Here is a 25,519-nt window from a genome sequence, read left to right as displayed (position 1 = left end):
CAGGATAATCATAACCAAGGAGCCAGAGGCACTGAAGGGGCACAGCTGGGCTATGGTACATAATGGTACTGAAAATTATTCGTTTTAAATTATGGAAATTAAATGCCCCAAAACTTCATTAATTGATAGTTAAGGTTGCCTGGTGGTGGTTTCTTGGGTCCTTCCACAATGTGGAGAGTGGCTAAACTTCTAGAAATACTAAGTGAAGTAATACAGACCAACCCTGCGACACAATTTTAACTCTGCTGCTCCACTCCCAGCCCTAGAGCTGGCAGAAGCCACTGTAAGGGTGGTGCAAAGGTTAAACTACCAAGAGAAGTGGTAGATTCTTCATCGCTTCAAATCAAGACTGGGGGCTTTAGTCCATCACATATATTAGGCTCAATACAGGAGTAACTGGAATTCTCTGGCCTCTGTTATACATGAGGTCAAGCTAGACCACCAAATGGTCTCTTCTCGCCTTAAAAATCTAGGAGTCTACAGTAAGTAGACTGAGGAGGGACAAAGAGAATGCTCCATCATTTGTGTTGTGTTCTACAGCTTTGAGTTCCAGCATTTATCTGCACGCACTCCAGCTGCATTCCCTGAGCTAGGTGTAACTGTACTGAATGGTGGAAGGATTAGTTGGAGCAGATTGGCAAGAACTGTCACTACGATATGAACAGCGCCGCATGTATACAGAGAGAGAGAGAGCAATTATGCTTTATGTCAATGATTAATTATGTTGGTTGTGTCAGCAGAGGTGCACAGGGGTGTCTTTTTCCCCATGGGGATTGTCAGTACTCTGACATACACAACAGTGGTCTCTGGGGCTTAGAGAGGGGTAAGTGAAGGCAAGGTCTCAGAAGGAATCTTCAGGGCAAGGGGAGAAGAAGGTGTAACATGTAGCAATCTGGAGTGGTTTGAGTGGAGCAGGCTCAGTGTATGGGTGTAGCCCAGATGTAGGTAGTTCCTGTTTGTGACACATGACCTAAACCCCGGTCCTGTAGATCCTCCCCTTAGGCTGGGGGCGAGGGGGGTCCTTAAGCAGTGGGTGGGCTCTTGCCCGCCTGCTTCCCAGAACCCGATAGGTACAGCACTACAGCTGTGCTGCAGTAGCGTAGCCACTTCCTACAGCAACAGAAGAGGTTTTTCCCATTGCTCTAGGTAATCCACCTTTCTGAGTGGTGGTAGCTAGGTCGACAAAAGAATTCCTCCATCAACCTTCCAGCATCTACACTGGGGTTAGGTTGGCTTAACTATAAAGCTCAGGGTTATGTGAATCTAACTTTTAAGAAGAGACCAGGCTTTAGTAAAGAAAATGTGTTAGGCTGTCCTACAGTGCTCACGTGCTCTGTTTCCCACGTGTTCTGTAGCAACTGTGAGGGCAGATTGCAAGTATGTGGAGCAGCGCTGGAAGGGGGCAGAGTTAAATTTTCATTGCAGGGGTGGAAGACACCTTAACTTTGGATTTCTGTTATGTATAAATGAAGTTTTGGGGTATTGAAATTGCATGAGAGTTTGAGAAAGTATTACATGGTGCGTGAAGTCTATGTGTAAATGGAAACTATATAGCTATGTATATGAACTCCCGCACTATACAATTGTGTGTTTATACGCACACAATACATAAATGTACATTCATATGTAGTTTTTAAGGTCAGGCTTGACAAAGCCCTGGCTGGGATGATTTAATTGGGGATTGGTCCTGCTTTGAGCGGGGGGTTGGACTAGATGACCTCCTAAGGTCCCTTCCAACCCTGATATCTATGATTCTATGATATGTGTAATATGAACAACTATTCATTGGAATTTAACAAAGACCACTTTGATGCCTGGAACATTAGGGTCCTTTCCACCAAGAAATAAGCAGCACTAGCTGAACCAATTTTAAAGTCAGGCTTTGGCTAACATGGTGACACGTCCCCTGTTTTAGCATAAATCAGAAAAGTGCCTTAGAACCAGTTTTCTAGATGTGATCTTTACCGTTCCCCCTCTTCGAAACATGTTCCACACATTCTGCAACATGGACTTCCACCCTGCACTGTGGGTAGCGTAGGGACAGGTATCAAACACCTATGCTAGTAAAATGTTAGTACAGGAGTATGCCAATACTTGCCTCTGGGCAACACCGAGAAGCCTGCGCTTCTCACGCTGAGATGAGTGTTCATGCAATTTAGAAGGGCTGTGCCCTGTCTCCTACAAACCTGATGCCTGAGCATTCATAAAATGTTACAGACCGCATCAAAGACAGCTGAAAACCTTAAACTGGCTATGTTTAACACTGGCTGTCAAACACTGCTTTGCTCAACTTCATCCCTCCCTCCTAAACAGTGGTTGAACGCTGATTGGCCACTGTGAATATGGCATAACTGTGTTCAATACCTGGCGTACAGGGTGCACCCAGCATCCGTTAGCACAAGATGATGAGCATACTGTCAGCAGCGGTTGAATATAGTAGCCTCTCTATACCAAAAGAACAAGTGTTTCTGAATACTCCTTGGTTTGTTTTTTTTTTTTTTGGGGGGGGGGGGGGAGAAGGAGCGGAGAAGAGCATGTCTGTGCTTTATCATTCCCATTTAACAGATGGAGAACTGGAGTAGAGAGAGATTATGAGATTTGCTCACAGTCCCACAGGAAATCTGTGGCAGAGCTGCAAACTGAATCCAAATCTCTCCCAAATCCCAGTTTAATACTTCACAAGATCAGCCTTCCTTCCCACCAAAAATCAAACACAGAAGTTCTGTAGTATAGACAGACATATATCTTAGAATACATCTGAATTAAAAGGGACGGGGGCAGCCACATAAAGACAATACTTAGTTAAGAAGGAAAAATAATCTGATATATTTAAGAATTTCAGAGAGGTTACCCAGGAACAAGAAAAATACTGCTGTAACTTTGGCAACTTGCAACGGCTGATGGTGCTCACCAATACTTGTTATATTAAAATGGGAACATTTATGCTTTTTTCCTTTTAAGTTTTCTTTTCATCTGGCTGGATTTCTGTTACTGTGGAGGAAGGACAGCAACTCATAGCTAGGAAAGTAACAACACTATATAGATACACTGAGTGTTTCAACCAAAACAGGTCTTAAAGTATCTTAAAATTTTATTTTGCCACAGTGTCCTGACTCATTAGCCTCACCTCTCTTTGAGCTAACAAAATTTATGTTAAAGCCTATATAAATTCACAAAGTGCGTACTTGCCTTTTGGCATGATGACATGCACTGCAACACCACATGAAGGTTTTTTAGGGGAAAAAGGGTGCATTGGGTCAGGCCTACACTAAAACATTAAGTCAACCCAGCTACGTCACGCTCGAGGATATGAAAAATCCACACCCCTGCACAACATAGTTAAGCTGACCTAACCCCCAGTGCAGACCGTATTAGGTCAACGAAAGCATTGTAGCTACCGCCTCTCGGGGAGCTGGATTAACTACAGCAACAGAACTGCTCTCATCAGTGCAGTGAGTGTCTACACCAGCGTTACTCAGACTCGCTCTCGAGCCACAAGTGGCTCTTTAATGCGTCTCCTGCAGCTCTTTGTAGCACATGATATTAAAACACTGTGTGATTTAATTATTAACCAATCAGGATGTTTTTACTATGTTATTAACCAACTGTAGTTGATAAAATAATATACTTGGTCAGTCATTTTGCTGTGAGAATATATATCTATAATAAAAACTAAATAGTTCCCCTACCATACGGTTTAAATATGAATACATAGTACCACAGTACATGAAACAATGAATTCACACAACTGTGGCTCTTCTGGGTAATGTCGATCACTAATTTGGCTCCTGAACCAGGAGTTTACATATAGACATAACCGTAGCTTCCTGTCATTAGGGAAGGATGCCAATCCTAACATAACTGGAATTGCCTGTTCTGAACGACTCACGAAGCAAGATCAGACAGCTGCACCAGGAGACCACACCTCATCCACGACTGCCCTAAAAAAAGGTGCTGAGATGGAGGTCAGCTGTGTGTGATACGGGAAAGAGAATAAGTGTCAGCACAAGAATGAAATGCAGTCAGTACTCACATCACTGTGGGCGGAGATGAAAACTTATATGAAAAGAATCACAAGTGGAACAGAAGAGCAGAATTCGGTTACCCAAAGAGAAATGCTATGCATTTCTGCCTCTCAGCAACTGCATGCCCTCATAAATATCTCCCAGCAAAAGTACAGCATATAAAATATCTATGGCAATTAAAAAAAGGTACCTCTAAAGTTAGTTGCTGAAACAGGAAAGGTAACCCTTTAAATGCGATACAGCAAAGATTGAGATCTATGGGCCCATGATATCAGCTGTAAGTTTTCCAGTAATAAATAGGATATTACCCTGGAGACAAGTTTAAATGACTCAATTAAGGTGGTGGACCCAAGCCCTGAGGCATTGCCTACGCTGAAATAAGGACACTGTCAAGATTTATTATTTACAGAGAAGCATGAACAGTGTTTGGCAAATAAGCTAAATTCCCTGTACTAAAGAACTTGTCATCTAGGTTATCTTCCCCCTTCCCAATTAAAGAAAAAAAAAAGGGGGGGGGGATTCCAAAGATTCCATTCTGAGTTTCAAACCCCCTCCAGCGCTGAAACATGAGTGCAAAGTCCCAATGTGCTGGGGCTGCTAAACTCAAGCAACTCCCCTCTTTTCTTCCTGATATTGGCAGTTCCATATTTATGAATCAACAGGCAACTAAAACAAGTAGCGTTATTTTTATATGTACCAGTGAGAAGATATGATGAAAGTTAAGAAAAATATAAACCTCCCCCCCCTTTTTTTTTTAGCCTGGATTCCCAACTTGCACCTTGTTGGATTCTAGGATTATCTTTGTCTCCAGCACCTTGAGTGACTAGTAAGACTGAAACTGTGATCATCTATATGTGACCTAAAAGTTACCTTTAAAAAGTCTTTTACTTAAAGGAAATAATACACATATGGCTGACCAAAACAATTCCTGGACAGTGTTTCAACACTTCAGACTGTATCCTCACTGTCAAGTGTGTTTTCTATATTTTATAACCAACAAGGGTCATATTGGCAGGATCTCAGTTTTGTTGAGTCACTGCCTGTTCATATTCAAAGAATTAAAACAACACGCAGCGATAGAATAAAGCATCTAAATGACAATGTTCCGTCGGTAAGTAGCTAGATGACGTCTCACTTTTAGAGAAAAGTTACTCACTATTTTTTCCCCCATGGGGTGAGAAGTACCTGATATGTATAAACTGGGAAGTATTTGTAAAAGTTTGTCAGTTTATTAAAAACACATTGATATTCTGAGCCTCCCTGTCAGAAGCAATCACATGGACGAAGCAACATTTGTAATGCAAGCTATTTCATCAACCAGTTTCCATTCCGCTCTGACACTGGTTTAACAATCAAAAGTACTTTTTTGCTTTAAATATTTTGCTTCAAATTCTATGGATTGGTAACTCATCATTACACAACAAGAAAAAGGATTTAAGACCGTAACAGCCCAGAGAACTTATTATCCTCTTCAAATCTTATTGGCACCGCATGCACCCAATTACATTTCCACTCAGGCCATTTCCTCAAGAAGTTTTTGTCCTATACACATCCTGAATGAGATGGAAGCGGAAAATCAAAGAAAGCAGTAAAACAGCATTTTCAAACCCTCACAAAGCAAGAAAATCTAATCTCTTTGGATAAAAGAGTTATCCTATGTAACACTGCAGTTCATGCCACTGAACTGCATTTGCAATAAAGGCCTTTTGTCGTTATCAACTGCCCCTCAGCTTCAGTTTGCTTTTGAGTGTGTTTAAATGGCCATTAATCCCTTTGCAATCCATGTCTAAGAACATCATCATTACATTAAGCAGGAAGGAAACTGATTTACTATCTGCTTTGCAACTAGGCCCCAGTATTGTTCTTGTCACAAATATGGATCTGATCCAGCAGCCCCTACACATGTAGTCCCATTGAAATTACAGAACTACCTACATGAGTAAAGAAAGGGTTGCCGGGATGAGCCCTATATTACTTTTCAGCAAGATGAAAACAGGAGACTCTAAAATATGAATTATAATTATAAGCTGCTATTTTTCATGTGTAGTTTATACAGAATGTGAAGATCTTCCACACAAGTTCTCATTTTTCCAGAGAAATGAAGGCATCTTTTTAAAAGAATTGCCACAACCCCCTGGAATGTAGTGTCCAACCCAGAGGTGGGCAAACTACGGCCTGTGGGCCACATCCGGCCCACGGGACCGTCCTGCCCGGCCCCAGAGCTCCTGGCTGCAGAGGCTAGCCCCCAGCCCCTTCCCCTCTCCCGCAGCGCCGCCAGTGCTCTGGTCCGCTGCTCCTCCCAGGCAGTGCGGGCGGCGTGGCTGGCTCCAGTGAGGCTATGAGCTCCTGCTGCTCTGAGCAGCATGGTAAGGGGGGCAGGGGGTTGGATAGGGGGCAGGGGGGCAGTCAGGGAGCAGGGGTGGTTGGATGGGGCGGAGGTTCTGGGTGGGGGGCGGTCAGGAGACGGGGGGGGGGGGGGGGTTGGATAGGTGTGGGAGTCCCAGGAGGGCTGTCAGGGGACGGGGGTGTGTGGATAGGGTGCAGGGCACTCAGGGAGCAGGGGGGGTTGGATAGGGGGTTAGGTCCCAGGGGGGCAGTTAGGGGCAGGAGGTCCCAGGAGGGGGCTTTCAGGGGATAAGGAGCTGGGGGGTGTTGGATGGGTCAGGGGTTCTGAAGTGGGCAGTCAGGGGACAGGAAGTGTGAGGGGGGCAGATAGGGGGTGGGGGCCAGGCTGTTTGGGGAAGCACAGCCTTCCCTACTCGGCCCTCCATACAGTTTTGCAACCACGATGTGGCCCTCAGGCCAAAAAGTTTTTCCACCCCTGGTCCAACCCATCAACAAGTATAAAAAAATACTAACGGGGGGGAGTGGGGTAAAGGAGTCATTTTTATAATATTTGGCCCAGGGTGGACTCATTTAAATTAAAGTGATTTAAATAATTGATTTTAATCATGATTTAAAAATCAGCAGGCATGAAACCATTATTTAAATATCAATTTTAATCTTGTTTTGCATTTGTACTTTTTAGTTATTTTCTTAAAGAAAGATTAATTCTCATTGGTTGGTGTAATTTGGTCCTCTTTTTTGCTAACACAGAGGGTACATAATATCTATGCACATTTATGTATAGATTAATATATATTTATTCAGATCCTTAATTTTTACATCTTCTGTTAGAAAACGGTGAATGATGTTTCTCATTTACAAGATGATTAATTTTTTTTTTTTTTTTTGGCTCGTGATTTGTGTAAAGCTGCATTTGGATGGAAATTGGAATTCAGTTGGAATGCACAAAAACAACATTTTAAAATTGTTTTCTTTAATTAGTAAAAATGATCTTAGATGTACTAGAAATGTAAGAAAAAGAGTTTATCAAAACATGTTTTGCATTTAAAACTAATGGATTTACTAAATAAAGGAAGTAATTGCAGTTAGCGAATCGAACTGTTTTTTTCTGGTCACTTTGTCCTTCAAGATTTTAGAACTAGTAAGTCTCATTCTCTCATCTCATTTTTATTCATAGACTGGAAAAAGAAAAAACAAGCTCCCCTGCTTTTTCAAATCTCAATTGGTTTCTCAGCTATGAATGGACTAGTGACGTCCTTAAACTGAACTAGTTGAATAATCTTAAATGAAGAAAATATTCTCTCTAAAACTGCAGAAGAGGCTACTGGTGTCAAAAGGTGGTTTAGAACTACAACAAACCCTGGTTCCAGATACTTAGCCAGTGACTTCAACAAGTTCAGTGGTTTGATTTTATTTAAAACTTTGGCAGCAAACACCTACTACTTAACTATTACTTAAATTTAATTTAAATGATTTTTATAGATTATAGTAAATTTTGGCTTGAACGTAGATTTTTAAATTTTAAATTATTGTTTCCCCAAAAAATAAATGTATATTTGGCGGGGGGAGGTGGAGGGGAGAATCAGATTTTTTTATTTTAAAACGATTTGTATACACCCTGACATGGCCTATTATATTGATTCTGACATTGCATTATAATACATTCTAATATTTGCTTCCAAGACCAAAAAGGGAATTATAAAGAGAGAACACAGGGAAAAATTAAGTGAGAACTAGTATTTCCTGAACTATTACAACAGCGAAAAAAAAAAAGTCACTTCAACCCAAATATGTCAGAATTAGCAACTCGTTTAGCCACTATTCAAAAAATGAACTTGCTGAATCATACTACATCAAAGTACGAACCTACCTAGCCACTACCTGTTTAACCTGTGTACAGGAAATGGGATTTCAACATCTTTGTATTCTCAAGTTACCACTCACCAGCATGTTTACAGAATGTCAGGCTCAGGAAGTCTCTTGCAAACTATTTCTTCTCTCTCTTTTCTTTAAAAAAATTTAAAAAAAAAAAAAAGGAAGGCAGGGGAGGAAAAAAACTGCGTGATTATAGGTGTGGGATGATTTGTGCTCCTGTTGCTGGTTCATTAATATATGTACTGCTTTTCAAATTCGATTCAGGACACAATTTGTAGTTTGATTCAGTTGAAGGTCTTAACACTACAGTATATTAGAGGTCTATTAAGTTCAATGTTTACATCTGAGGGGGTGGAGGGTGTTAACTTTTGTTTCAATTAAGATTTTTAATTCAAGGAGTCTTTCAGTGGGAAAAGGAGAACTTAAAAATTACAAATTAGGAATCCCCCAGAAAAAAACTGGTGTGCAATTGGTGTCATAGCTCCTGTGCATTAGTTTCTTTACTTCAAGACATAATATATTTTTAGTCCAAAAGGTGAGGTTCTGAGGAACTCGTTAGTTTAAAGAAACCTCTGGCATCACTGAATAGGTGTATATAAGTAAGTGTTACTGCTTACTGCCTTCATTAAACTTACAGACTGCTCAAAATATATTCTTCAATGACATAATAGGCAAAATCCTAGCCCAGTGACTGCAATGGAGCCAGGACTTCACCTATTAAGTGTAAATTTAAATGCTTGGGGAAAATAATAGTGTATAGGAATCTTCAACTGCTATTAAAGATCCTATAGCACTATTCACAGGAGTTTAGAAAAGGGGTTGTAATTTTAGCATCATTGCAGAAATGGCCACCAAAACCGAAGCATATTAATAACGGAAAACAGTTATTGTACACCTGTATTCTCATCATCAGAACTTCTCCTCACCTAGAAACCATTCACAGATCATTCATTCATGTAGCATGAGTGATCTATATTTATGAGAGTTAGCACAGTTCTCACTGCAGGGTCAAGGGACTTGGATGTATAATTGGGAAAACCACAATCTACACACCTGGAATGACCCCCTTACTAGAAGTATTTGACACCAGGATGTCAACAAGGGTGTCCTAGGCAAATTCCAGTTTTGGTCATTATATTCTGTCCACCTCAAATTCCCTCTGCAGTTTCACTTTCCTTAAAAGTAGAGAGAGAGCGCGAGCGAGCGAGCGAGCATGCATGCGTGTTTTGTGTACTGTTACCGGCACAAAATGGCTACCATTTTCCTCCCTCCGAGTCAACTTCATTTCAGTGGTGAGTGAGGAATAGAGAGAGAGAAAGAAACTATACATGTTGGGATTCTTTGGAACGAAAGGCCAAGTGTAGTACAGACAATTGCGTATGAATCTCTCACTACAGTTTTGATTCCCAGAACTCCCTGTTAAATCGACGATGAGAATAATAGAAGTAGGGACTTTCCATCTGTCAGAAGTTCAAGAAGAGGTGACCCCAAGCAATAATTACCATGTTATCAGCACTTGGAAAGCTTACACAGAACAAAGAGCATAACAAAGAGTGCTTTTGTTCAAGGCAGTTGGAATTTATTTTTGGGCAATGAAATGGTGCTTTTAAAAGACAAAAAAAAAGGAGTGATGTTACTTCAGAAAACACAGAAAATGTAGTGGTGTGACTTGAATACCTACTCCAGACGAGTTGCATACACACTGCAAAACTCTATTCCAGAAGATCAAATAGATTATAAAGTCTGGTTTTCCTGAAGACACAGCTGTTCAATATTTAATTACTACCAAGCAAATAAAATACTGAAAAATGGGAAATGTACTTCTGTAATTCTTCTTGCATAAGCAAGAACTTTGCTTTTTACCTTTTTGTAATCTGAGTAGGATCCTGGAGACCTGGATCCAGTTCAAAGATCTCATTATCTAGTAGCCTTCGGAGTGTTATGTCTGCCAGCTGCTCCATTATCCTGAATGCCTCATCAATATTAAGGAACATGGAGAAGTCTCGTTCTTTACTTGAAGTGGTAATACGGATGATATCAGTCATAAAGACATTGGAGGTTCTTTCCAGTTTCTGGACATCAATCCAGGGAACTAGGAGTTTTACTGCAATTTGAGAAAAAGCAAAAACCTCTTAGGAACTGAGTTTAAACTTTTCACAGACTTCAGAAATATGCAAACATACTAAAATTCAGAAGGACTTTAAACAGGTATAAAGGGGAAGAAAATATCCTTCTGTATATTTAAAAAAAACATAAATACCTAATATGTACCCACTATTCATTCTCCAATGTTCTAGGCAGAAAGCATCTCTTTTGAGGGATTGCCCTCTTAAGTCTCTTTTAGTTTTCAGGAAAGACACTAAATCATCAAGTAACATTGACGGGAGTCCTCTCCCCATAAAACAGGTTACGTTTCATTCGCTAGGGGGTGGCAAGAACATGAGGAAAGGTTCCAGGGCCATCTACCCTTCTGGAAGTAGGTTTTGAGAAGGGTCAGAACTTGGCCTCCTACTCAGTTGGCCCTGGTCTACACTGGAGGGGAGGGGGACGGCGGGGGGAAATCGATCTAAGTTACACAACTTCAGCTACGTGAATAACGTAGCTGATGTGGACGTACTTAGATCGACTTACCGTGGTATCTTCACCGCGGTGAGTCGACTGCTGCCGCTCCCCCATCGACTCCGTTTGCGCCTCTCGTGGCGGCGGAGTACAGGAGTCGACAGGAGAGCGCTCGGGGATTGATTTATCATGTCTAGACTAGACATGATAAATTGATCCCCGCTGGATCGATCGCTGCCTGCCAATCCAGCAGGTAGTATAGACATACATAGACAGTGTCAGGGAAGCAGCAAGCTAGCTTACTTCCATAATGGATGCTTTTTGGGTGAAAACTAGGCCCAGAGTCTGGAAACAGAAGTAAACTGGATGACTGCGCAGCACAACAAGGAAATGGTTGTACTAGGGAATTTAGCAGTGCATTCTATAGCACGGTCCTCTCATACTATCATGTGGCATAAGTACTGAGCTAACAGTTTCATATATATAAATGTATAGATCTATATATCAGAAGTTTCCTTTGATGAGGAAGAGACTGACACCACCCTTTAACAAGGCTACAAAGATCACCAGAAAACAATAATAAAACTCAAGACTCACAAATTACTCTAATTTAACTACTGTGGGGACAAAATAGATGTGTACATTTCTGTCTATGTCCAGTTTGAGACACCCATTTCTATTACCTATATAGTATAACGAGGTAAAAAAGAAGAGTGAGAAATACCACATATGAAATATAAAGTCTACACACACACACACACACACAAAATATAACTGTTACCAATGGAAATCTGAAGAAGGCTGCAATGTCACCCATAAACAGAATTCAGAAGAAAATTACTATGCATATTAATTTAATCTTCCCATTTTAATTTTTTTAAATAACTGACAGCTGTAAATTTTGTCCAGAAGCATTTAACTGCATGTGACAAAGGCCAACTACAATTAAGAAAGAGTACAAGATAGCATTTTTGATATTGACATTCTGTTAAATCATCTGTCACTACCCAAAGAAGAGAAAAAGGATCAGCGCATATTGGATGATTATGAAAGGAGATCATTTGCCTTTTATATGAGCTCTAAGACTAACAATCTGGCTACTATTTACTGAAAAACACTTGAAAATAAATTAGATTTTCCACCTCGGTTAACAACTGCTGGAAGCTCACCCAGGACTCTCGTTGCCAATGAACAACTCTACCAATATCCCAGGCCAATCTCTTGTTGCTAACCAAGTCATAAAAAGGCAATAATGTAAAGCCTTGTCTTGATTTGATTGTTTTGTTATATAAAACATGTCCATGATAATTAATTACATTCATAAAAGACCCTGAGTGAGTTTACTGTATTATTCCATAACCATAATCCTGTCAAGACTGTTCCCTGATTCTAACTTTTCCTATTTAAATGTAGCATACTAATGTCACACAAATTGTTTATCAATAGCCATAAAATATTTTAGTTAGCAGAGCGAGACAGCCAAAGGACTAAAGACTAGTTATCTAGAGTTGTACTAACGTTATTACTAATGCTGTTGTCAAACACGTCAGCCAAGTAAGACATAGCGGCTTCTATCAGTGGTGGGCAACCTGCAGGCCACATGCGGCTCATCAGAGTAATCCGATTGTGGGCTGCGAGACATTTTGCTGATGTTAACCATCACGACTTGCCACAGCTCCCAGTGGCCACGGTTCTCTTTTCCCGGCTAATGGGAGCTGTGGGAAGCAGTTGCCAGCATGTCCCTGCGGCCCGCGCCACCTCCCGCAGCTCTCATTGGCTGGGAATGGTGAACCACAGCCACTGGGAGTTGCGGGTGGCCATGCCTGTGGACGGTCAACGTCAGCAAAATGTCTCGCAGCCCGCAATCAGATTACCCTGATGGGCCGCATGCAGACCACAGGTTGCCCTCCACTGGCTCATATTCTGTATGAAACAGAAGGAGCATGCCAAATTACAAAAAAGGTCAAAACTGGTGGCAAAAGACAACATATTTTCAAAGTCTAGGAACAATGAAAACTTACCGTAATTAAAAACTATGAAAACTTGACAGTAGCCCTTTAAGAAACTGAACATTCCAACCTTTCAAAATTCTAAATCTTTTGATAGATCTCCCTCCTTTGAGTATCTTTGAACATGTTTCAATGTAAGTGCCCTTCTAGTGTCAAAGTACTGTGACTTCACATAAAACTCACTGACACCACCACCAGAAATAAAATAAGGATTTTTTGATCAACTAGCAGAACCAGAAGACTTAGTACTTTGCCCATATTTCTGTTCATCCAACAGCACTGAAGCATTGCAATAAAACAGAATTAAAATAACTGCCAAGACTTTTTTATTTCGGTTGTGTAATTCATGTTTTGTTTCTCCCAGCAGTTGTGTTTGAGAATGCAAAAACATGTTCTATTGGCATTATTTTCTAAAGTCGTTAAGACTTAGGCATTTTAAGTAGCATTGCTTAAAATACCTTTGTGGATCTAGCCTAACTGCCACTTTAGCTGCCTAAATCCAAAATTCAGATGCTAAAAACGCCCACTCAGCTGCCGCCTAATCCTATAGGTGGCTACATTTCCCCCAGTAAAGTCCCTTAGATACCTAATAATCTGCTGCTGGGCATGAGCACAGGCGCTTTAGTCCTGACGCCCAGGTGCCAACCTCATGCCTAAACCCAAGTGGGAACTAGGCCAGAGAAAGATTGAGAATAACTCTATAGCCCAGTGGCTCCTCTGGGATGTGGGAGACCCAAGTTCAATTCCCTGTTCCAATGCTAAAATAGGTACATATTGGAATTCGTCTCTTGTTGAAGCCATTCCACTGTGTACAAATAATTAGTCATTGAAGACTGACAGACACCTACCCCGGAATATCCAATACCCTGCTGGCTAGGACACTCTACTGAGAAGTGAGAGATATGGATTCAAATCCTTGCTTCAATTCAGGCAGAGGGGTCCCCTGCATACTAGCTGGGTGCTCTGAGCTAAAGGCAGCTGTCACCTCCTGTTTTTTGTGAGGAAGGGCTTAGGTGCCAAACTCCAGGAGAAGGTTCCTGACTGTGGATCCCAAGCAGAGATAAGTGCCTCCCTCTGACCCAGACTTAGGCACTTGGATAGAAAATGCCAAGGAGAGGAGTGTGACCTATTGGCTAGCTTAAGCAGCTCTCCACTCACCCTGCTGGGTTTTGCAGATCCCATTTCTCAGCACCTAACTCTCCCTATATACTGTATAGGGAGTCTGGGTGCCTAACTCCGGGCTGTGGATGCCATTAGGCAGCAGGGTTAACTTAGGCATTTTAATGCTGAAGCTAAGTCCTCAGTGACTATGGCATGAAAACCAGGATAACAAATTCCTTGCTTCACAATAAGTGTCAAGTTCTCCAATATTAACAGTCATTCATAACTATAATTATTTATGAACCATTCAGTAGCTCAGTTGACAAACATGACAAAGAGTGTTCAGATCGTATCTGTCACCCGTATCAGATGAGAAAAAAAATAAATTTCAACACTAGATACCATCAAATAAGTTTAGGACTAGGGCTGTCAAGTGATTAAAAAAATTAATCGCACTGTTAAACAATAATAGAATACCATGTATTTAAATATTTTTGAATGTTTTCTACATTTTCAAATATACTGATTTCAATTACAGCGCAGAATATAAAGTGTACAGTGCTCACTTTATATTTTTAATTACAAGTATTTACACTAACAAAACAAAACAAAATTTTTCAATTCACCTCATACAAGAACTGTAGTGCAATCTCTTTATTATGAAAGTTGAACTTACAAATATAGACTTATTTACAGGAAATAAATACATTCAAAAATAAAACAATGTAAAACTTTAGAGCCTGCAAGTCCACTCAGTCTTACTTCTTGTTCAGCCAATCACTCAGATAAACAAGTTTGTTTACATTTGCAGGAGATAATGCTGCCTGCTTCTTGTTTACAATGTCACCTGAAAGTGAGAACAGGCATTCATGGAACTGTTGTAGCCAGCGTTGCATGATATTTACATTCCAGATGCGCTAAAGAGTCATATGTCCCTTCATGCTTCAACCACCATTCCAGCGGACATACGTCCACGCTGATGACGGGTTCTGATCGATAACAATCCAAAGCAGTGCGGACTGATGCATGTTCATTTTCATTAGCTGAGTCAGATGCCACCAGCAGAAGGTTGATTTTCTTTTTTGGTGGTTTGGATTCTGTAGTTTCCTCATCGGAATGTTGCTCTTTTAAGACTTTTGAAAGCATGTGCATGCCTCATCCCTCTCAGATTCTGGAAGGCACTTCAGATTCTTAAACCTTGGGTCAAATGCTGTAGCTATCTTTAGAAATCTCACATTGGTACCTTCTTTGCGTTTTGTCAAATCTGCAGTGAAAGTGTTCTTAAAATGAACAACATGTGCTGGGTCATCATCTGAGACTGCTATAACATGAAGTATATGGCAGAATGTGGGTAAAACAGAGCAGGGCACATAAAATCTCCCCCAATGAGTTCAGCCACAAATTTAATTAATGCATTATTATTTTAACTGGTGTCCTCAACATTGAACATGTCCTCTGGAATGATGGCTGAAGCTTGAAGGGGCATATGAATGTTTAGTGTATCTAGCAAGTAAATACCTTGCGATGCTGGCTACAGAAGTGCCATGCAAATGCCTGTTCTCACTTTCCGTTGACACTGTAAATAAATAGAGGGTAGCATTAGCTCCTGTAAATGTAAACAAACTTGTCTGTCTTAGTGATTGGCTGAACAAGAAGCAGGACTGAATGGACTTGTAGACTCTGAAGTTTTACATTGTTTTGTTTTTCAGTGCAGCTATGTAACAAAAAGTCTACATTTGTAAGTTGCACTTCCCCGACACAAAGATTGCATTACAGTACTTGTATGAGGTGAATTGAAAAATACTATTTCTTTTGTTAATCTTTCGCGGTGCAAATATTTGTAATCAAGAATAATATACACTTTGATTTCAATTACAACACAGAATACAACATATATAAAAATGTAGAAAAACATCCAAAATATTTAATAAATTTCAATTGGTATTCTATTGTTTAACAGTGCGATTAATCATGATTAATTTGTTTGAGTTAATCGTGTGAGCTAACTGTGATTAATCGACAGCCCTGTTTAGGACCAAAATTTAGGAAGGGTTGGTGCACAGGTGCTGGAACTAGAGGTGCAGGGGGTCCTATAGCACCCCCTGGCTTGTAGGGGGTTCCATTATATACAGGGTTTACAGTTTGGTTCAATGGCTCTCAGCACCCCCCCTGTAAAAATTGTTCCAGCAACCCTGGGGTGGTGTGTTGGGGTTTTTGTTGTTGTTTTGGGGAGAAGGGGGAGGAATACAGTACATTCTTCAAGAGGAAAAAAAAATGTTAATGAAAACTGTTTTGTTTTTTTTAATTTACTTTCCCAAGCATTAGCCTAATTAATGCATGAGAAGCAGGAAGTGAAACAGACTATAAACAAAAGCGAATGAGTATTTTATTTTCACTGTCCAAGATGAAAAATAAATATAAATGTAAAGTAAATTATATTTATTTCAATTTTGCATTTTAATAAAGTGTTACTAACAAAGATAAGGGACTATTTCTCGTTATGTAGTATAATATTTGATAGTGTTCCTTCATTATCCTTCAACAATCTTCAGTAGTACATAAATGAAGCTTTGTGAATAATATTAAAGCATTTTCCCCCTTCTGCTTTGATTTGTAAGAATCCATTTTATTGTGTGCAGAGGATTTCATATGTTCATCATATATTAGTGGACAATCAACAAGATATTTAAACAGAGACTGAGCTAACTATGCATCAAAGCAACAACGACATTTTTCCAAGCCACATGCAACTTCTGTATTATAATCAGCAGAAGTTGAGAGTGCAACAAGATAACTGGGTTCTAATAAAGCAGAAAGGAAAGAGAGACATCTAATTAGAGGAAGGGAATATATTAAATCCTAGAAATTAAGAGTTAACATTTTGCATATTTTACTGTACTCTCTAATTCAGCTTTAAATCTATAAATATTTGAATAACCACATGATCACAATTTGACTTGACAAAATAACTCTTCTATTCATAAATAGTAAAGCCTCCCTGATCATTAGAGTATAATTAACAAAGCTTCATTCTGCTGTTCCTGCTGGAGTTACGGTAGGATTCACAGGAATCCCTACAGTGCTACTCAAGAGCATAATCCTGTTAAGGAGGAGAAGACACACACACCCTAAAAAGAAAAAAAACAGTTAAAAGTTGTCTTCATGTATTATTTCCATCATCCAAGACTGGGTATGGAGGGCATCTCATAAGAATGCTCCCTGGGGCTCCAGTGGAAACATGGGACCATATCTTTTGGACTGGCTTATTAGTAGTGATTATCTGGTAGATTTCTCAAGCCATTCTTAAAACTTTAACTTGTCACTTCTGTTAAAGATTTAAAAGGTTGAAAAGGGAAGACAAAAGTTTTAAGATATTTGGGAGTTGTTTGTTTTAATTCCCCCTTATCTGTAAAACTTGTTCAGAAGCTTGAAAAAACAAAATTTCATTCCTTTTTGAAAATACTAGTTTCCCCCGTCTACCTCGTCACATGGAGCACAAGACACAGCTGTGTTATGTTTACTACTCAGATTACTTTAAAGTGCATAATTGATGTCACATAGTTCTAAGAACGGGGATTTTTTAGCCATCTCACACTTCCTTTGATGTCTCTGTACTAACTGCAGCTACTAAAAGTGGCTATTTTTGTGTGTGTACATGTCACACCAACAGGGGAGAGACTGTTTCTGAATGACTATGTTCTGTATTAAAAATAGGTATTTAAGAATCTGTCAAGTCAGGTACATTTTAAGGCAGATCTACTTTGGGGCCTAAACTATTTAGCACGCTTTTAGAGCAGACTGTTTTCCTGACTTCCACCATACAATTACCACCACGGTCCACTTCACTTTTAAAAAAAAAACAACAGTTTAAAGCAATCATCATCTATGTACACTAATAAGAAAAGTTTGTTGCAAGTAAAATATAAAAATAGATGACAAATGACAACGTGGAATTTTTAAAAGCAAATACACTCAAATTTAACAGGATAGTTGATCCAAACAGAACAAGTTTCAGAACCTCTTCACTGTTGCATTAGCGAAATACCATAAAATAAGATTAGATTTAAATACATCAGCTTAAAAATTACCCCAAAAGTGATATACATGTTTACAAGTCTGCATAGGGTATAGGGATAACAGTTTTTATATGTTCAGACTTACATTCTTTGCCTAGGAAGAAGGAATAAAAACAGAAGTGATTGATGCTCAGATAAAGCCAGCCTTGACGAGGAACTTTACCCTTCCAGCAGCAGCATGAATAATAGGTAATTAACTTCTCTGCTTCAGGGAAGTTAAATCTGGCTTCAAATTTCACTAGCGCCTCTCGAAACTTCTCAGGATCCTCCTCCTGCTCTGCTAGTTTACTCCTGGTCTCTTCTGCTATCAATGCCTGATTCAATGACAAGATAATATATTATGGCAAACCGGTAGTTTTCCTAAACAAGTTATTACAAGCTATCAGTACATTTTTAAAATCCTGATTCTCTCTTAGAAAGGTATCCAAGTTGATGTGCAAGTTACACAGACATTTGCTCAGTATTTGCAGTCTGTTTACCCACACTTCCAAACCCAGTCTTCTTTTTGGTCCCAAGTGATAACTGAAAAATATTGTTCAAACTACAACGTATAATTAAAATCTTGATACCAATAATGGTTTGCTTTGATCACCACAATTATTTCAAATAACCCAGAGAAGGCAATAAACATGACTGGAATTTCACTCAGTATATGATGGCTGTAGAAGCTTTAATTTGACTTACATAGCACAAAGCTACAGTACCAAATTTTTATATTGATCAGCACTATTACCAAGAAACAGTACAGTGAAGTATATGATAACCTGTAATAAGCGTAACTATTTTTAAAGTCTTGAAATAATTAAATGCTGTGTCTTTTTATTACAGCTCTACAATAAATAAGGAGGCGAGAAAGACAGTTAAGTGCAAATTGCTTGGCTAAATGCAAATTTACTTCAGGTGCTACAGAATACAAATCAGTCCTACTGGAATACTGTAATCCCATATGCCAGATGTCTATAGCAAAGGCCAGAGAGCTGATGTAACAATAAAAATATGGGCCCATTATTCAGTTCGAAACCTGCAGAATTCTAGATGCCCTGCTCTCACTTTCATGGTCACAAAATTATTAAAAGATGAGAGTTTTATTCAAGCCTTTCAGAGCACTTGGATGTACAAGGTATAGTAAGGAAAGATAAATCACTGAACTACTGCCAAAAATAGGAATTTAAAAAAAGAAAAACTTCTCAACAAGGTGCACACTTTACAGATGTTGCATCAAGGATCAAGTAGGTGATGGTGTAATTTTTCCCCATTTATGGATAAAATTTAGATACAACAACAGACTATTTGGAACTAGTCTTTTAAACACACATGTTTTAAATGGTCTTCAGTCCCTGGATAGAATTTTATCTGAATGCCTTTTAATGCGACCTTTATTTCTGTAACATCACAGATAAATCCAGAGTTTAACTGCAATTCATGGGACCAATGATATCATTGATGTTAGAGATTCATGTACTGTAATCTATAGGGCCCTACCAAATTCACGATCCATTTTGATCAATTTCATGGTCATAGGATTTTAAAAACAGTACATTTCATGATTTCAGCTATTTAAATCTGAAATTTCACAGTGTTGTAATTGTAGGGTCATGACCCAAAAAGGAGGTGTGGGAAGGGATCACAAGGTTATTGTAGCAGGGGACTGCAGTACGTACTTCTTCATTGCTGCTGCTGGCAGTGGCACTGGGCAGGTAGAGAGCGGTGGCTGCTGGCCAGGAGCCCCGCTCTGAAGGAAGAGCCGCCGCCAGCAGCAGCGCAAAAGTAAGGATGGCCTGGTATGGTATTGCCACCATTACGTCTGCTCTGCTGCTACCAGGGCGCTGCCTTCAGAGCTGTGCGCCCGGCCAACAGCCTCTGCTCTCCAGCCACCCAGCTCTGAAGGCAGGGCAGAAGTAAGGGTGGCAATATTCCAAACCCCCCCTCAAAAATAACTTTGCAACCCCCCCCGCAACTCCCTTTTGGGTCAGGATCTCCAATTTGAGAAATGCTGATCTCCCCCATGAAATCACAGATTTCACGGTCCGTGACACGTTTTTCATGGCCATGATTTGGTAGGGCCTTAGTAATCTAGGATGTCAGAGCATTTCTGTGCTGACTACCCTCTACAAATTAAAAGACTGAGCCCCTTGAGCATGGGTGCAGGGGAAGTACCCTCTTAGAAATCCAAGCAACCTCCCCCTGCCCAGTGTGTGCGTGTGTGTGAGATCAAGGCTGACTTCTCACATAAGCACTGCCCCTGGACAGTGGGACCCATCACATCTTACACCTGGGTCTTGTGCTAGTAGGTTCAGCCACCTGACACTTAAGTGTCTGGTAAAATTTCCAATCTTGAGTAAGCGGATGAGTGTGAGAGAGTGAGTGGATAGATGTAGACAGGAGAAATTGATGGGATGTATTAGGAAAGTATGAGAGAGACAGAGAGATCGGGGAGAGGAAAGAAGCAGAAAAAGAAAAGGGAGAAGCTATACAATTATAGGAATACAATGTGTGCTTAGTGTAGGATCAAGAAAAGAGATATGACAGATATTGAAGAAAACTCAAGAAACAATACATCATGAACTATTACAGGAGAGAAAATTGGAGTGAAGCCAGAATGGGAAACAATGTATAATGGAAGTGAGAAAGATGAAGCTATACACCTCATTTGCAGAGGTATTAAGAACTTGCAGCTCCCACTGACTTCGGTTGCAGGTGCAAGCGCTCAGCACCTCTGAAAATCAGGCCCTGCAAGTATTAAATAGAAAGATAAATGTAATGTACTGCCAGTCAACTACAGCCCATGACAGACTACACAGCTGTTATTCCTGTAGCTTCCTGAGGCATGGTGACATAGGTATTTTTCACCATAGCTAGTAAGCCCCAGGTATGTGGCTATTAGATGAAAATACTGTGTAGACATACTTTCCAACTCTTTCTGATGCAGGATGACAACAAACTAATGAAACCTCTGATATAGAATGTGGGAATCAAGACTTGAAAAAGAAAGCTATGTACATTTCATGACAAACATAATTGTGTACAGAATAAATACAGCTGCAAAGTCACCTTGTTTTATCAAAAATACTGTCTAGATGGGCAAAAGCTAATATGGACACAAACAGTTGGTAGACTGGTATAGTTCCACAACATCAAGAGTTCTTTCAATTCCTTTACTAGTGGGCAGAGGAAAGATGAAAGCAAGACAATTTTTCTTACCTTTACTTTCCCTTTGACAAAACTAACAATATCTTCTTTATTATCAAAAACAGACAATGTATGGAGTAAGTTTTGCTCCAGCCACTCCCAGTGCTGGTTTATCTCCTCTAAAGTGGCACCTAGAAAAGTAAAAAGAGCTAATTAAAAACCACAAAGAAATTGTGAAAGAAACTAGAAAAAAAGAAATTAAATGCAGTTGTGTCATAGTGCATGAAAAGAAATTAAGTTTCTGAAGTCACAAATGAAAACTAATAGTAGCAAATAGGTCAATAAGATGTTACATTTCAAAGCATAACTACAGAAAACAAAAGTAATACTATTTTAAGTAGTAGTTTTTAGTACTTTTAGTTTGCAAGATCTGAATACAAGTTCTCTGCAGACAAATGCTGTTCTGGTTTTCGAAGCAGACAAAATACAACAAAGTTTCTTACTGCCCTGTCTGGAGGTGGCTCATTTTTGATTTAAGGTTTAACTCTCCCGGCTCTCCCCACAAACACATGATCTCACACACACACACACACACACGCGCGCCTTTGGAAGGAGGTTATGTAACCTTTAATTTGGTACCCTACTCGTGAAGGCTTTTATAATACTCAAGATGTCTGACAACAAAGGAGTTTGTTTTTGGTTGTTTTAACGCTGCTTGACAAGCCTAAAATGAGAATGTCTGCAGTTTTGGAGAGAGGCGGGTGAACAGAATAAGCTTTGAAACATGATGGATTTCTTTAAAAAGCAATACAATTTATTCTTATTAAGTACCACGTGTACATACGAACTCCAAAAACGTGATTTTAATCTCTGGCAGTTTGCTTCAGGCAAAATGCTTGTTGAGCTCCACTGCTCCAAAAAAGCTGCAGTTGTGTGTCATAACGACATGAGACCAGAAAAGTGCAAGGAACAGAGGCAAGTTGTAAAACAGCACTATTAGGAAAAAAGCTAGCCACCCCACTACAAGATAGCGCCTGCCGGTCCGTCATTAAACAGCCTATATGTAAAGAAGACATGATGTGCTCTTTTCAGTGCCCTGCTGGGAAGAGAGGCGACAGTGAACAAAAAGAGCAGAGCATGGAGGAAGAAAAAGAAAATTCAAGTACAAATCTCATTATCACAAAACCTGAGATCTGTAAACATCAAAGACACTGCATGTCGCCTCACACGGCAGAGATGATAAATTTAGCTAAACATTTTCCACCTTCCTCTGCTAGGTTTCCCACAAGGAATGCCAACTGGCAGGGAAACTTTCCAAGATTTAACTTCCTCAACAGGAAGGTCTTGCGATGGAACTTCATAAATATCATTAATCAAGGCAAAAAAAAAAAATAGAAGAAATCATGAAGAAAGAAGACAGCCATTTAGATGGCCTTTGCTTACAATTAGGAGGACCACACACTGTAGGATATTAATTAAGAATACTAGACCTACTGTTTCATAGGAGCTGTTTTAATATAAAATGACAATTTATTAAATTGAACTTTTAAGCCTGGACAATGAAGACAGAGGGTAAACACGATGGGGATGAATCAGCAGTCTGCCTTTGTGTGTGCAGTCTGGAATGAGGAGTATTCCATAGCAGTTGCCCTATTTTCCTTTTTGCTAGACACCTTGTCCAAGCACTGGTCATCTCTCACCCATACTGCTGTAAATCTTCTCTCTGCCTTACCATCTACCCACTCATTCTGTTCAAAATGCTGCCCAAGTTATCTTCCTCGTCTTGAACCATGTCACCTCACCACTTTGTGACTCCCTCTACTCCATGAGCTCCCCATCTCTTACTCCCTACATTCAAGCTCCTTGCCTTCAAATACAACATGATCTAAGACTCCGTCTACACGACGGACCTTACAGCGGCACAGCTGTGCTGAAGCAGCTGCACTGCTGTTAAGATCTCTTGTGTAGCCGCTCTATGCCAACAGGAGAGAGCTCTCCCGTCGACATAATTAAACCACCCCACACGAGCAGTGGCAGCTCTGTCAGCAGGAAAAGCTCTTCTGCCGACATGGTGCTATACATACTACCACTTATGCCAGGGAAACTTTGGTAGCTCAGGGGTGTGTTCTTTATTTATAACATTGAGCAACGTAAGTTTTGCCGACATAAGTGGTAGTGTAGACATGGCCTTACTCACCCATTCCCTGGCTACCCTCATTCCTTCTCATGCCCCCTATGCTCTTCCCAATCCTTTTGCCTTACTCCTCCTGTCATCTACTCTTCTCACTCTGCTTCATGGCTTTTTTTTTTTAATTAATTCTGCCCTATGCCTAGAGTCTCTTGTCCCCATTTGCCAAGCGCCCTCTCACTCCTCTTCTTCTCTCCTCCGAACCCACTTTTTCAATAATCCCCACACCCACCCTGACCTGAACTGTCTTCATGTGTCTTTCCTGGTATTTTCTGCAGCACTGCTGTAGCTGGGTTGGTGCCAGGATATCAGAGAGACAAGGTGGGTAAGGTAATTTATTTTATTGGAGCAACTTCTGTTGGTTAGAGAGACAAGCTTTTAAGCTACACAGAGCTCTTCTTCAGGTCTGAAAAAGTAAGCAGAGTGTCACAGCTAAATACAAGGTGAGACAGATTGTTAAGCATAAAGGGTTAACACATGTTGCAGGAGACCAGTTAAAATGAAGGGGCAACTGACACCTCTGCGGTCACAGGACAATCTGTCCCACATTGTAATTAGCAGTGACACTCTGATTACTTTTTCCAGACCCGAAGAAGAGCTCTGTGTAGCTTGCAAACTTGTCTCTCTCACCAACAGAAGTTCCTCCAATAAAAGATATTACCCTCATCCACCTTGTCTTGAATTTGTCCATCTTATTTTGTAAGTATATATTGTAAATGCTCTGAAAAGGCAGAGAACATGTCTTCGTGTGAAAGCTAGCATTTAAGCCCACAGACCATTTCTAAGCGGACTGTTAATAATTAATATTCCATTTTTCAACACTATGTTAACTATCCGGCAATGTGGGGGCAACACAAAATTATGTACTCTCATGGGGATTGCTAGGAGGCACAGGAGCTGCTCCTTGGCTGCATTCCAACTTTTACTGCAGTAGAAACTGCCTGTAACCCCCTTCAGTCCAGAACAATCTTTGGATTGTTGAAGGGAACCTTGAAAGCCCCTCCAGCATCTCACTAGTACAGGGAGAAATTAATAAGCAGATTCCCCCCATTGCTACAGTAGAACCCTAACCCTGCTTTCCTGCTCCAAGGTTTCGGCTTTGTGGGAACTTACAGGGGAAGAGTCTCAGCAGCTTTTCCCCAGGCCCTTCCCTAAATAAATTCAGGTATCAGTTTTGGGGAACGAGGATAAGCAAAGAACCACAATGGAAGAGGCAGCTTGGAGAACTTCAAACACTGTGCTAAAGAGAGTCGGGTTCTGCTGTGTTACTGACTGGTATTGCCAGCCCTAGCAGGAAGCCTGCTTCTTTCCCAGATGCTGAAGGCAACACTGCATAACAAGAGGATTATTAGTCAGAAGCAGGTTAAATTTTTATTGTTCTTAATGTCTTTATGAATTTTGTGTGCATAAAATTGCAAACATGCTTTGACTACAAAAGACACATAAGAAATATAAGAATGGCCATACTATGTCACACCAATAATCCATCGAGTCCAGTATCCTGCCTTCTGATAATGGCCAATGCCAGATGCTTCAGAGGGAATGAACAGAACAGGCCAATCATCAAGTGATCCATCCCCTGTCGTCCAGTCCCAGTATCAAGCAGTCAGAGGCTTAGCCATCTTGGCTAATACGCATTGATCAACCTATCCTCCATGAACTTACCTAATTATTTTTTCAACCCAGTTATATTTTTGGCCTTCACAACATTCCCTAGCAATGAGCTCCATAGGATGACTGTGCTTTGTGCGAAGAAATACTTCTTTTTGTTTTAAACTTGCTGCCTATTAATTTCATTGGGTGACCCCTGCTGCTTGTGTTATGTGAAAGGGTAAATAACACGTCCTTATTCATTTTGTCCACACCAATCCTGATTTTACAGGCCTCTCTCATCTCCTCCCTTAGTCGTCTCTTTTCCAAGCTGAACAGTCCCAGGCTTTTTAATCTCTTCTCATCTGGAAACTGTTCCATACCCCGAACCATTTTTGTTGCCCTTCTCTGTAGCTTTTCCAATTCTAATGTATCTTTTTTCAGATGGGGCAACCAGAACTTCACACAGCATTCAAGGTGTGTGCATACTATAGATTTCTAAAGTGGCATGATGATATTTCCTGACTTATTATCTACCCCTTTACTAATGGTTCCTAACATTCTGTTAGCATTTTTGACTGCTGCTGCACACTGAGCAGATGTTTTCAGAGAACTATCCAC

General features: G+C 40.3%; 1 protein-coding gene across 4 annotated transcripts in view; it reads right to left on the bottom strand.

The window, feature by feature from the left end:
* Positions 1-25,519, bottom strand: part of TBC1D8 (TBC1 domain family member 8) — a 78,156-nt gene that overhangs the window by 25,602 nt on the left and 27,035 nt on the right. For all 4 annotated transcript variants that reach the window (XM_074964879.1, XM_074964860.1, XM_074964865.1 and 1 more), the window contains 3 exons: positions 21,193-21,311; positions 18,077-18,305; positions 10,110-10,350 (listed from right to left, as the gene is read on the bottom strand). In XM_074964879.1, the coding sequence (XP_074820980.1) occupies positions 10,110-10,291 (182 nt within the window). In that variant the 5' untranslated portion in view covers positions 10,292-10,350; positions 18,077-18,305; positions 21,193-21,311. The remainder of the gene's footprint in view (positions 1-10,109; positions 10,351-18,076; positions 18,306-21,192; positions 21,312-25,519) is intronic.

The sequence above is a fragment of the Natator depressus genome, chromosome 1 (genome assembly GCF_965152275.1).
Source record: "Natator depressus isolate rNatDep1 chromosome 1, rNatDep2.hap1, whole genome shotgun sequence".
NCBI lineage: Eukaryota > Metazoa > Chordata > Testudines > Cheloniidae > Natator > Natator depressus.
This window is presented reverse-complemented; position numbering and strand designations above follow the sequence as displayed.